Genomic DNA, 12,153 nt, shown 5'->3' with positions numbered 1-12,153 from the left:
TGCCAGCAGGTATGTCGAAAACCTACCTACGCCGACTCGTATGTCGAAAATGAGTCGCTCATTAATATAATCATATTAAATGTATTTACCGTTTGAGGTTAAACACTACGTTTCCCAGGATTCATTAGTGTATCGTAGCACCTCTGACTAGTCTTTGTTTCTTTATCTCCAGGATAAAAGTTTCTTCATCTGATTTATCATTGTGTCACTGACACTGTTCATAGGGCCTACTGGGGTCGCTGCTAAAAATAGCATGACAGCTACTCTTAAAGCATTATAAGTGCTTATAAAGGGTTACTTCACACAGAAATGAAAATGATCCCATAATTTACTCACCATCAAGCCATCAGGTGCATATGACTTACTTCTTTCAGATGAATATAATCAGAGTTAGGCTATATTAAACAATATCCTGGCTCTTCTAAGCTTTATAATGGGAGTGAATAGTACCTGACTGAGATTTTGAAGCCCAAAAAAGCACATCCATTTATTAAAGCAGCACTAGGTAACTTTTGAACCTTAATAATATATTTCCAAGTCTCTTGTGATGGTACATCGACTTACAATAGGTTGAATGACACGTCTGCCATAGCCTGACAAGGTCTATAGCGTTTTTAATCGTACTTTTAAACTTCGGGTTTCGGGTAGTAACCGGCGAACAAAGAGAACTACAAAATTCGACTGCTTTACGGCATATACGTCACTTCCACCACCACCCCCACTTCCTTAAAATCACAAGAAAGCAAAGGTTTTGTCGGAGGAAAGCAAAAAGAGGAAACGAGAAAGTGATCGCATTAAAGGCAGAACGAGGATCAACATTGGGCCAGCGTTTTCTCGCTGGCGTGAGCTGAAGGAGGAGGAGGGGTGCCCGATGCCACCCGTCCCGGTTTTCCAGGGATTGTTCTCTTTTTTGAGCGACAGTCCTAGAAAATTCATGTTTTTTTGTGAAAATGTACTTCTAAAGTAGAATTTCCTGGTTTCAAATTAAACCGTTTCCGTCTACTGTTACTGTGTTTTCTTCATAGTTGTGTACAGTACATCCAATCATGTGTCCGTAAACGGGTAAAAACCATGGTAAAAACGGGTAAAACAGTGGATTGGCCAATGCCAGGCGTTTACTTTTATTTGATTGGAAGCTCAACTTATCGCCTAGCAACTGCCTGTGCTGTCGGTCAGTCTGTCGGTCGGTCGCGCGCGCATCAACACACATCCAAGATGATACAGTGTGAGTTTAGTTGCTAGCTAGCTTTTTAAAAACTGTCTATTTACATCTATTGTGTGAAATGGGGGGAGAGACGGACGAGGAGGATAACACAACAAAATCGGATGAGCCACCAGTGTCAAAGAAAATACTATTTACAACCTACAACTCAGACCCCCAAAAATAATAATAATCTGAGTGTCCCGGTTTTTCACAAATCAAAGGTGGCATTTCGAAATAAGAGAAGAGGAGCTTGAGTTTGTTGCCTAGGCCTATTTGTTTGAATTGCGAGAGACATCTAATCTCACCTAAGCTTATGCTATACACCTACATCCCATGTCATAGCCTACGTCGGGTGAGAGGTCACTCTTCTGCCGGAACTAGACTCGCGTACGGCTGTTACTGGAAGCCAGTGATTATAGTTTATACAAAAAGCATTGCTTCGCTTCAGAAGACCTTTATTAACCCCCATGGATTACTTTTATGATGGATGGATGCACTTTTGGGGCTTCAAAATCTAGGGTACCATTCACTCCCATTATAAAGCTTGGAAGAGCCAGTATATTTTTTAACTCCGATTGTGTCCGGCTGAAAGAAGAAAGTCATATACCTTGGATGGCTCGAGGGTGAGTAACTTATGGGATCATTTTCATTTTTACAGATCGGTCTGCGCAGCACTGCTTTTAGTCGAACAAATCGAGTGATCACATCCCCAATCGATTGATATTGTTTCGTTATTTTATTATCAATTTGGAAACCGGTTAATATTTTAGTGGAAACAGCGGTAAAAAAAAATCAGGATTCTTTATTGAATAGGAAGGTCAAGAGAACAGCATTTTTGTGAAATAAGAAATCTTTTGTAACATTATAAATGTCCTTGCTGTCACTGTTGATCAATTTAATGCGTCCTTGCTGAATAATAGTAGGCCTATTCATTTCTCTAATTTAAAATCTTACATGCCTCAAACTTTTAAATGGCAGTAGGCTAGGCCTATATCACGTTTTCACACACACACACACACACACACACACACACAAAAGCAAAATTATAAAATAGTTTATATGCCTATATATTGTAAACTTTAAAATAAAAATATTCTTAACTACAACAAGGGACTAACAGCCTACTAAATGCAACTAGAATTGTTTGACCGGATTCAAAAGCGAGACATCACATTTTTGTTTTAATTTAGCTCCATTTTAGATAAAAATCTTACCTGGAAACGTTTGCATTTTTACAATGCATAATGTTCTTAAGTCAGCCTTTTTTGCACAGTCTGCACTCTGTAGAGTGATCTCGTGCACGACCCTGTTCCTCGTGCGTCCTGATAGTATTCCAGCGCGTGTCCTGTCTGCGCTTTTTTGGCAGTCACCGTGTTGCTCAATGCTCATTGTAGGCCTACAGTCCTGGGACGACAGTGAACTCACGTTTGACGGCGTTCCTAGAAGCACTTATATTTGGTGACTGTATAAATAGGCCTACAATTATACAAATAGGCCTATATTAAATCATAAGCCTTGTTGAGGAAAAAAAACCAGACCAGCTTAAACCAGCTCATTTACGATTATTAAATGTTTTACGATTTTCCAAAACTTATTAAAACTGATATTATCCCACATTTATTCAAAAATGTTTCTTCTAACTGGAAAATTTTCAAAATTGTGATATAGTTTTAGTTTGACAGCAGCACCATCTAGTGTACAAATACTGAACTACAGCCAGCCATGCATCGTTTGTTCCAGGTTTGGTCACAGCTGTAGAAATAGGTTGCACTACTCAAGCATGGATTATGGGCCGGGCCCTGGGGGTCTTCCTCAGCACTAGTGCCTTCTGAGCACCTTATTTAGCTTGGATGTTGTATATTTGGACCCCATGTTGATTTTAGACTGAGGGACATGTGTTAAAGTCCCTGGCCAGAGGCTCTGTAGTTAGGGAGATCGAAGGCACCTGATTCATCTGTGTGTTTTCCTGATCTGGGATCAGGGGTATTTGATCATTTACATTGCAAAGTCTTTCAGAACAGACTCCATAGTACTTCCATCTTGCACAGAAACCAGCAGCTAAGAAAGAAAAAATCATATTTTTGTTCATTCACCGAGTTAATTCACAGATGCCCGCACTATAAATATTAACCAGTATTAGTTAACCAAAGACAATTTACAGAAAGGAATACAAATGAGAATATGTGTGTGTGTGTGTGTGAGAGAGAGAGAGAGAGAGAGAGAGAGAGAGAGAGAGAGAGAGAGAGAGAGAGAGAGAGAGAGAGAGAGAGAGAGAGAGAGTTAAGGCTTATTCAGCCTTGTTAGCTTCATTTGCATATCCATCCTCATTTGTGTCTCTAGATTACAGTCGTAAGAAATGAAAGGAATATCACACAAATTTGCTAATCTCACTTAGATAGTATTACGTTTCCAGTGGTCAATCATTGAAGACTTGTCCTATGTGACCTGGGAATTATTGTGGACTTTTCTAAAGGCTGCATTTCTTTACAGTTCCTTTTCTGTAAGAGTTGGAAGCCGTTTATGCTATTTTAAAGGGAAATAACTGGATCATAGCTAGTTATTCAGGCAGAATATATATTACCATGGAATTGTAGGTCGTACAGAATAACCATTTCTAGTTTTCAAGGCCCTTTATAAACCACTGTCACTGCAAATGTGCAAAGGCTAGCAACTATCTTCCAAATTCATCTACTCTTCACATCTTTTACCATGCCATTTTTATCCTTTTCATCCTTAGAATGATGACCAAAAATTTGGACTGTCTAGAACTGACAAAATGTCGTTTTTAATTCTAAAATGATATCAACTGAACATTGATGAGAAATGGAGACACTTTCACTGTTTTCTTAATCTGATTTAAAGAGATCATAATGATAACTAATTCTCTTCATTACTCATTTGCTTCCTGTTTCTCACAGTGTTATATTGATTTGATACAGTATCTGTTACTGAAAATTATTCCTGATATTAATTATATCAAATTGTGATCATGTGGGGGGTAATGATGAAATTCGACCAGAATTGCCCTTACAGGTTTTTATTGGTTTGTATCAGTCATGTTATAATGAAACAACAAGGATGGAAAAATGTGACATGTCAGGTTTTTTTTACACCTGTTCATCCTTTAAAAAACAGAAACTAGAACTTCAGGTGGTGTCAGTGAATTGCGTAGCATTTGTCACTATTACTCTGTCCATATATATAGAATGATTAATGTTAAGATAAAAGCAATAAAATAGTTGCAAGCAGAGAGCTGACAGGAAGAAATGTTACATGCAAAATCATTGTTTCAAAGCATAACATGACAAATGTCCCTTAAGTATTCTCAAATTATGAATAATGAATTAAACATATGTTTAGGCACAACAAGATTATAACAATCTGCAGATTGTCAAATTTAGTTGTTATTTTAACTCTTTTTCTATAATGAAATGCGCAGTGAAGCTACAGGAAAGAAGAAAGCAAGAAAAATGAAACCACAACCAGAACTATAAGCTGAAGGCGGGTTGGATTAGTTGGTACGATGAAGGTATGGAGGAAGAGGTGAAGGTGAGATGCAGTTATCATAGAACAGCTGGAAGTTCTTGTCAACAGACATTTTGTTTGTCAGGTAACTCTCCAGATCCAGCACTGAGAGCTCATGGACTGTGTTCCCCTCCTTTGCATTCTTGGCGAGGGCCGCTTGGGTCGGGAAGCGGACGCGCACGATGTGTGGCGCGTTCCGGTCGTATTCGGTGCAGCAGTAGGCAGACCACACATCTTCTGGGATGCCAACACGGTCCTGGTTGTTGCGTCGGATCATGTTTCCGGTAGTGGTAACCCCAGTTACGATGTAGGCTGTGCCCCGGCAGAAGTTGTTGAGGCGCACGCGGATGCGCTCTTCGTGTTGGCGCCACGGACCGATGTTGAACTCGCGGATTTCTGGCACGACGTTGGTGAGCGTGTAGGTAGCCGCTCGGTCCTGGGGGTCTGACTGGTGCTGGTCTGGATTCAGATGGCCTCGCTCGTACAGAACCACGTCGGAGTAGTCATCCAAAACTGCCTGGCTGTCCTCAAACTTCATGTGTAAGTATCCGGTGGGAAACGGCGACATGTTCCCATTCCCATCAAGCTCTGCAAGCTGGGAAAGTAGGTCACCACTTCATTAAAATCATAACAAAGAAAGCCATTCCTCACACTCTTAGAAAGAAAAGGTAGGCCTACAAAAGGTGTCACTAGTCTGGGACAGTACCATTTCCTACAACGTAAAGGTTTTACCTTAATGTGGTACCTTTATGTACTGTATGTGCACTTTAAAGATACATATCAATACTAAAGTGTAGGCCCATACCTAAATGGTACATGATGGGTAGTAACTGATTATATGTAGCCTACTCGTGATTACGTAATCGGATTCCAAAAATTAAATAAATGCACTTTATTGTACAGTATGTGTACAACAGTGTACTTTCATAAAAAAAGTACTGAGTAATAAGGTAACTACATGGGTTAAGGTTCAGGGTAAGTACCTAGTTATTACCCAGTTATTGCAATTACTATAATAAGTACAGTACATGTACATGGGGAACATGACTGTAAAATAAAGTGCTATCAAATAACACTTTATTTTACAGTGTAATTTGTGTAATGTGTTAATATTACTCAGTACTTAAATGTATAATTACAGTGTAACAAAGACACCTTAAAATAAAGTATAACCGTGTTTTATTTTTTATTTTTATTTTTTATTGAATTTTTTAAAGATTCAATTAGTCAATTATCTTTTCATCACTTTATGAAACCACTGTAGTTCTTTCACAAACCCCAGCTTGGGAAACCCTGAAAAGTAATCAAAAAGTAGTCCGATTATATGTAAGGCAATAGATTACATTACTAATTTAAATTTGTATCAAGTTGTAATCAGTAACGGACTACAATTTGTAAGTAATCTCACTGTAAAAAAATATTTTCATTTGTTTTCACAACTTTTTATCTTTTGTCAAATCAACTTATTTGAATTAAGAATTAGGCCTAATGTGGTTCAGATAACATCATATTTTGAGTTTCTTCATTGTATTAACTAAAAAAAATAATTTCAATGAACTCAAACTTTTAAGGCAATCAAGTAACTTACTTTTTTAAGTTAAACCAACAAAAAAAATTACCCAGCACTACATTAGTACGTTTTGAAAGGGTGCTGCCCAAGTGGCCGCTTTGTGTATCTTTTTTCCTGAGAGTGATTCATACCTGAGGCTCATACATCCAGGGGTAGTCCACACGCCGATCACCCTCTGTTTTCTTGAAGGAGTACGCAGAGTAAACTGGGATGCGGTTTTGGGGGTCGTAAAGGGTCACGAATCTGGGTTTGTCAGCATAGTGCTGGCAGATCTTCTTGAGCCTGTCATTTCTGAAGCCGCGCGGTGGGGTGCCCATATACAGCGAGTCCTTGCATCTCTCAATATGGTTGAAGTCTTCAACCACAGTTGCAGTTCCCCGGTGTTCGGAGAGCCACGTTGTGATGACAAGGACCAGAAGGATGACTGAGGCATGCATTTTAGTCAAAGGAGCGTAGCCTACTGACGGTCTTACGCGAGTGTTTCTTTGATAGAATGAGCAAGTGAGAGAAAGTCGATGCTGGTTACTTTGAATAGCTCTGACTAGATAGGCAAAACAGAACTAGTGAGACTTTGCCTAAAAGAGAAGAGCGAAACCGCTTTACACCTGTCCTCCAGGTGAAGACGTACAGATGTAGTGTTACATTGATCTAGGATACAACCCTGTAACATTTTGACACATTTTCACGTTGCTATTTTAGATCAATGAAAATAATGAAATAAAATAAAACATCCTCTCAATTTCAACTGCTTTTTCTCCAGCAAATTTCTTTCTTTTTTTTTAAACGTGTAAATATTTGTATGAACACAAATGATTTAAGACCTGAGACACCAGCTAAACAAAGCGTCGAAATTTCTATTTCCAATGTGTTTTTGCAGCGGTGAGCAGTGTAGCCAATCGCAGACACATCTGTTGATTTCTTGAACGCATTGGCCAATCAGAGGTGTTTAATTTAGTCATAATCCACTCACTGCTCAAAACGCCAGTGTTTTTTCTTTTTCATACTGAATTCTGCATGCTCGCGAATCCTCTCATTATAATAAACAAAGCGTAGACACGATGTAAATAAGAGATTATTGTGCAGTGTAGACAGCTTAATTCATTTTAACAGAACTGAAGTGAGTTTTTAGTGATTATAAGAGAAGAGCTGCGTGTTTTGTCTTGGCCATATAATCCATTAAGAATTTGAATATTAGCTATAAATGATTAAATGTTTAGTTTCAAATTATTAAATTGGTTGTAAATAAAAATCATTATCCCCGTTTCAAAAACAAGGTTTAAGATAGTCCCATAAAATGTTGCTGTCTTAGCTGAAAGCAACTTGCACTGACACATCGTAAAATATGTCAGCGCCATTGTTTTTTCTCCAGATGCACACTAGTAATGCTTTTTTTATAGGGCACGTTTATAAAAACTACTTAAATGCCCAAATTGAACTAAGGCCTAATCATGGCTTAATCTAAACCCTGTCTGTGAAACCGGGCCTTTAATTATTAACACAAGAAAATATTTATATATTGTGTTAGGTAGACTTTTATATTATTCACTCAATTAATATCTGAATTTGCACAATTCCATATCCCAAAATGTGAGACAGCGAATAAGTGTCGCTGTTCAGCTGTTTTTCCTGTCTCCCTGCACTTTCTTAGGCGTCTTACATTACAAACACTGCAGTTTATTGTTGGCCACACACAAATATATATATAAAAATATATATATTTATAAAAGAGAAGATAAAAGAAGAAAACGTATATATATATCAAAAAAGTAATAGTCATCCTTTTCTTCTTCTTTTAACCAGCAGCTTTCTTTGGAAGGAGTAGCTAATCATTAAAGGGAATGATAGACATGATGGTTCAGGCAAATACTGTGCAGAAACCTTATCACATATTCCCAGAACAGGTCCTCTTTTCTAATCGTCTTTGGGTGACTTGGCTGTCTTAACATGTAAATCGGGTTATTCTATATTCCCCATCGTGAGAGAACAAACAGTCCTCAGTAGAGTGTGAAGAGGTGATAAACCTGTCTGTATGGAGTCTGTGTCCTGTGTGAACAAGGGATTAAGAAGAAATGGGGCTCCGTTCACCTTCTTTTTATTTGTTTATCTGATATTTCACAAGCTATCTCATATTCGTACCATTGTTTACCTTGCATGCTCACACAAATCTTTTTACTTTGAATAGAATCAGTAGACAGTGTACATATTAAATTGATCAAGCAATGTGAGTTTGATATCAGCTTCATTTGTTGTTTAATTTCGATTATTTATCCAGAACATCTGCCTTTTATGTAGTAGACCCATGTTTTTCATGTTTTTTTATATTAGTTATTGACAGACTGCAAGCACAGAGACAAGATTAAGTGGTCAATTTTTTATTTGAGAAGAGTTACAGTATTCAGATAAATTGTCATAAACATGATTTCCAAGTGAGAAAAGATTAGTTGTTGCAGTTTCACAAAGAAGTTAATGGACCTAATACAACTCCTGAGGCCCCAGATGATTATAGTCATTATCTCTCTCATTTTATCTCAATTTTCTGTCCTCTCATGGATAAATATTCTTCATTTGTAGATTTCAAATATTTCTGAAACTTAAATCTTCATTCTACCAGTCAAGGATGCAAAAGAAATGGACAAAGTTTTTAACCTTCAAATGAAACAAACAAACAAACAACAAAAAATTGTGAAAAGTAAATAGTCATATCCAATATATCCAATAATATCTGGGTTCTTTAAACCACATACACTACCGTCCAAAAGTTTGGGGTCAGGTGGGCAGTCAGAGCACCGGCAACATGTGAGAGTACGCTAGAAGTGCCAAACACTGAGCACAACTGTTTTCAACATTGATCATAATAATAAATATTTATTGTGCAGCAAATCAGCATTTTCTTTCTTTTTTTTCTCAAATCAGCATATTAGAATGATTTCTGAAGGACAAGGAAAACTGGGACTAATGATGCTGAAAATTCAGATTTGGATGGCAAATGATAACAGGAATACATTACATTAATTAAAAGTATATTAAAATAGAAAAGTTATTTTCTATTATATTAATATTTCACAAATTACTGTTTTTACTGGATTATTAATCAAATAAATTAACATAATAGACTTCGTTCAAAAATCTTACTGACCCCAAACTTTTGAATGTTAAATATTATTTTCATAATTTGTTATCACAACTTTTTATCTTTTGTCAAATCAACTTAGATAATTAATGTGGTTCAGATTACATAATATTTATAGTTTCTTTTTATTAAATCAATCTACTTTATATTAATAACTCAAATTAAACATTTCAATGAACTCCACATTTTAGGCAACCAGATAACTTCATTTTTAAGTTAAACCAACAATAATTTTTAGTGTAGATGCGTCAATGGTTTTCTAAAGAACTAAGAATGTTTTCTGTGGAACCTAAAAAGTATTTTTCTGTGGTTGTAAAACCCTTATTCTAATTCTAATCGGAATTTTTAATTTAAGACAATTTATTCTACAGAACACAGCTCTTAACAGCTGAAAGTGTTTATGAATTTAGGGATCAACAGGATAGACAATAACTTAAAGACACCTAAGTCTTGCCAATCATTATGACATTGTTAGGCTCGCAATTCTCAAAGAAAATCTGAAACCTCTTGTCCACAAAGGTGTTCCTCTTCAAAAAATCTTCCAGTTGCTGGACGGACATCTCTACGACCTCCGATCCTCCTTTCTCGTTGAGGCCTTGGGATGCGAAGGCCGGGAATTTGGATCGTTCATCAAACGGGGCGTTGTGATCGTAGTCTACGCAGCAGTACGCCGACCACAGGTAGGTAGGAACGGCCACTCGGTCGATGTTGTGTCTACGGATCATCCTCCCAGATGTGGTGACCCCGGTGACTATGTATGCCGTGCCGCGGCAGTAGTTGTTGAGTCGACGGCGGATGATGTGCTCGTGGTGTTTCCAGTGGCCGATGTTGAACTCGCGGACCTGTGGGACCACATTGGTGAGGGTGTATGTGGCCGCCTTGTCATCGGGGTGAGCCTGGTGCTCATCGGGGTTCAAATGACCTCGCTCGAATTCGACAGTGTTTGAGTAGTCTTCCAAGATGGCCTGCGCGTCTGAAAAGCTGCCGTGGACATTTGGAGGGAATGCCTGCATCTCACCAGAGTCCGATGTTGTGGAGAGCTGTGTGCGTAGAAAAACAAGTGAATGAATACACATGTAGAAAATACATTTCAGTATTTAAATAGTAGGTGCATAAAATATTTACCATTTGAAAAAATATCTACAACCAGCCTAATATTGTTTAAATGTCTCGTCTTGATTGTTTGGCACTTTTCAGCTGGGAGACCATCTTAGACCAGCAACTTACCCTATACAAACAGCTTAAACCAGTCTAAGATGGTTGCTAGTTTTAGCTGCATGGTTTACATTGGTCTCACACCTTGGCTAAGATGGTGTTCAACTGATTTAGTTGTTCGGCAGTCTGACCATCAGAATAGTGTCCAAAGCTCATCTAAAACCAGGCTGGGAGACCAGATAAGACTAGAAGAACCAGTTTAAGCTGGTTTGTGTGGGTTTTTTCCCCCCTCAGCAGGGTTTTGAAGAGAATTTCTCAAAATCGACATTGTGTATTTTTTTATGCGTCGAGACACTACACAGCTATTGATTCCAGTGATTGTTTAAAACTTTAGTTAAAGTTCAACTTCACCAAACTGTTTATTACCTGAGGCTCGTACATCCAAGGAACGTCAACCTTCTTGAAGCCGTCGGAGCGTTTGAACGTGTAGGCAGAATACACCGGGATGTGATCCACCACGTCGTACAGACTGACATAGCGAGGCTTACCGTTGTAACGCTGACAGATCTTTTTAAGTGACCGGTTCTCCAGACCCCGTGGGGCGGTGCCCATGTACATAAATTCACGGCATTCTTCTGAAAAATCTTTCTGCACTTCTGAGCGCACAGTCACGAGCAGAAAGCAGAGAAACACCTGCAAAACGGCCCGGTGATCCATTACATTGAAATGAAACACCGCTCTCATTAGAAATCTCCTTTGAATAACTCCTTAGAAAGTGTCCCGGCCTGCTCATTTTTCATACCGCAATGATAGTCAAATAACTGCTCGCCTCACATGACGCCCCATTCATGCAGGTGCACGGTCTCACCAGCGTTATGGAATAGCCTATATAAAATATTTTTACGAATAAATATAATAGCCTATATAAAATATAAGGTATATATATAAAAAAGATCTCATAAATAAAGATGGCTTAAAACAAATTGTAGCTATCGTCACTTCAAATATTTTTTTAAAATATTTATTTATGTATTTATTTATCTCCCTCTATAATCCCCCATTTGTATGGAGGACCACAAGTGTCACGGGAATAGTAGCCTAATAAAGCTTTTCATTAATGAATAGACTAAATTATAGGCTAGTATAATAATACATAGTAATTAAAGACTTTATAAGTGAAATATGAATACATAAATGAATGGTTCAATTACGTATTTCCCTTTTAAATTGTATTTTCAATTGCCATTTGAAATTCCACTATTTATTTACGAATTCATTAGTGTATTCATAAATGCAGTTTTTTTGTAAATCCCTTTTTTATTTGAATAATTTATTAATGGATTAATATTTCAACTATAAATATATTTTTTTATAATTGCTTTTATTCCCATTAACAAATTAAAAATGAATTACTTTGCAATTGTATTTTACTTTCTAATGTTTATTTTAATGAATTAATTAATTTTAATGAATTGCATTAATTATTTGGTAAGAAAATTTATTAATGCCTAGTTTTATTGTAAAATTGGCTTTATTACTATTTCCATGACACTTGTGGTCCTTCATACA

General features: G+C 37.4%; 2 protein-coding genes across 2 annotated transcripts; both read right to left on the bottom strand.

Annotated features, from left to right (window-relative positions):
* Positions 1 to 4,227: 4,227 nt before the first annotated feature.
* LOC306991516 (endonuclease domain-containing 1 protein) lies at positions 4,228 to 6,866 on the bottom strand. Its single transcript, XM_079599452.1, has 2 exons — positions 6,431 to 6,866; positions 4,228 to 5,324 (listed from the first exon to the last, which is right to left on the bottom strand). The coding sequence occupies exons 1-2, from the start codon at positions 6,734 to 6,736 to the stop codon at positions 4,716 to 4,718; spliced, it is 915 nt and encodes a 304-aa protein (XP_079455578.1). The 5' UTR covers positions 6,737 to 6,866; the 3' UTR covers positions 4,228 to 4,715.
* A 1,791-nt stretch (positions 6,867 to 8,657) lies between these two features.
* On the bottom strand, positions 8,658 to 11,484 carry LOC306991517 (endonuclease domain-containing 1 protein). The gene is made up of 2 exons (XM_079599453.1): positions 11,011 to 11,484; positions 8,658 to 10,469 (listed from the first exon to the last, which is right to left on the bottom strand). Exons 1-2 carry the CDS (start codon positions 11,326 to 11,328, stop codon positions 9,873 to 9,875), a joined length of 915 nt encoding a protein of 304 aa, XP_079455579.1. The 5' UTR covers positions 11,329 to 11,484; the 3' UTR covers positions 8,658 to 9,872.
* Between the last annotated feature and the right edge of the window lie 669 nt (positions 11,485 to 12,153).

This window comes from Phoxinus phoxinus (assembly GCF_949152265.1).
Source record: "Phoxinus phoxinus genome assembly, chromosome: 23".
NCBI classification, from domain to species: domain Eukaryota; kingdom Metazoa; phylum Chordata; class Actinopteri; order Cypriniformes; family Leuciscidae; genus Phoxinus; species Phoxinus phoxinus.
Note: the sequence above shows the minus strand (reverse complement) of the source record. Positions and strands in the feature narration are given on the sequence as shown.

Excerpts from the sequence above, each read along its gene's own strand:
- LOC306991516 (XM_079599452.1), bottom strand. The coding sequence starts at position 6,736 with ATGCATGCCTCAGTCATCCTTCTGGTCCTTGTCATCACAACGTGGCTC. Across the intron at positions 5,325-6,430 it reads CCTGGATGTATGAGCCTCAG|CTTGCAGAGCTTGATGGGAA; the intron begins GTATGAATCACT and ends CTACTTTCCCAG.
- LOC306991517 (XM_079599453.1), bottom strand. The coding sequence starts at position 11,328 with ATGAGAGCGGTGTTTCATTTCAATGTAATGGATCACCGGGCCGTTTTG. Across the intron at positions 10,470-11,010 it reads CTTGGATGTACGAGCCTCAG|CTCTCCACAACATCGGACTC; the intron begins GTAATAAACAGT and ends CTACGCACACAG.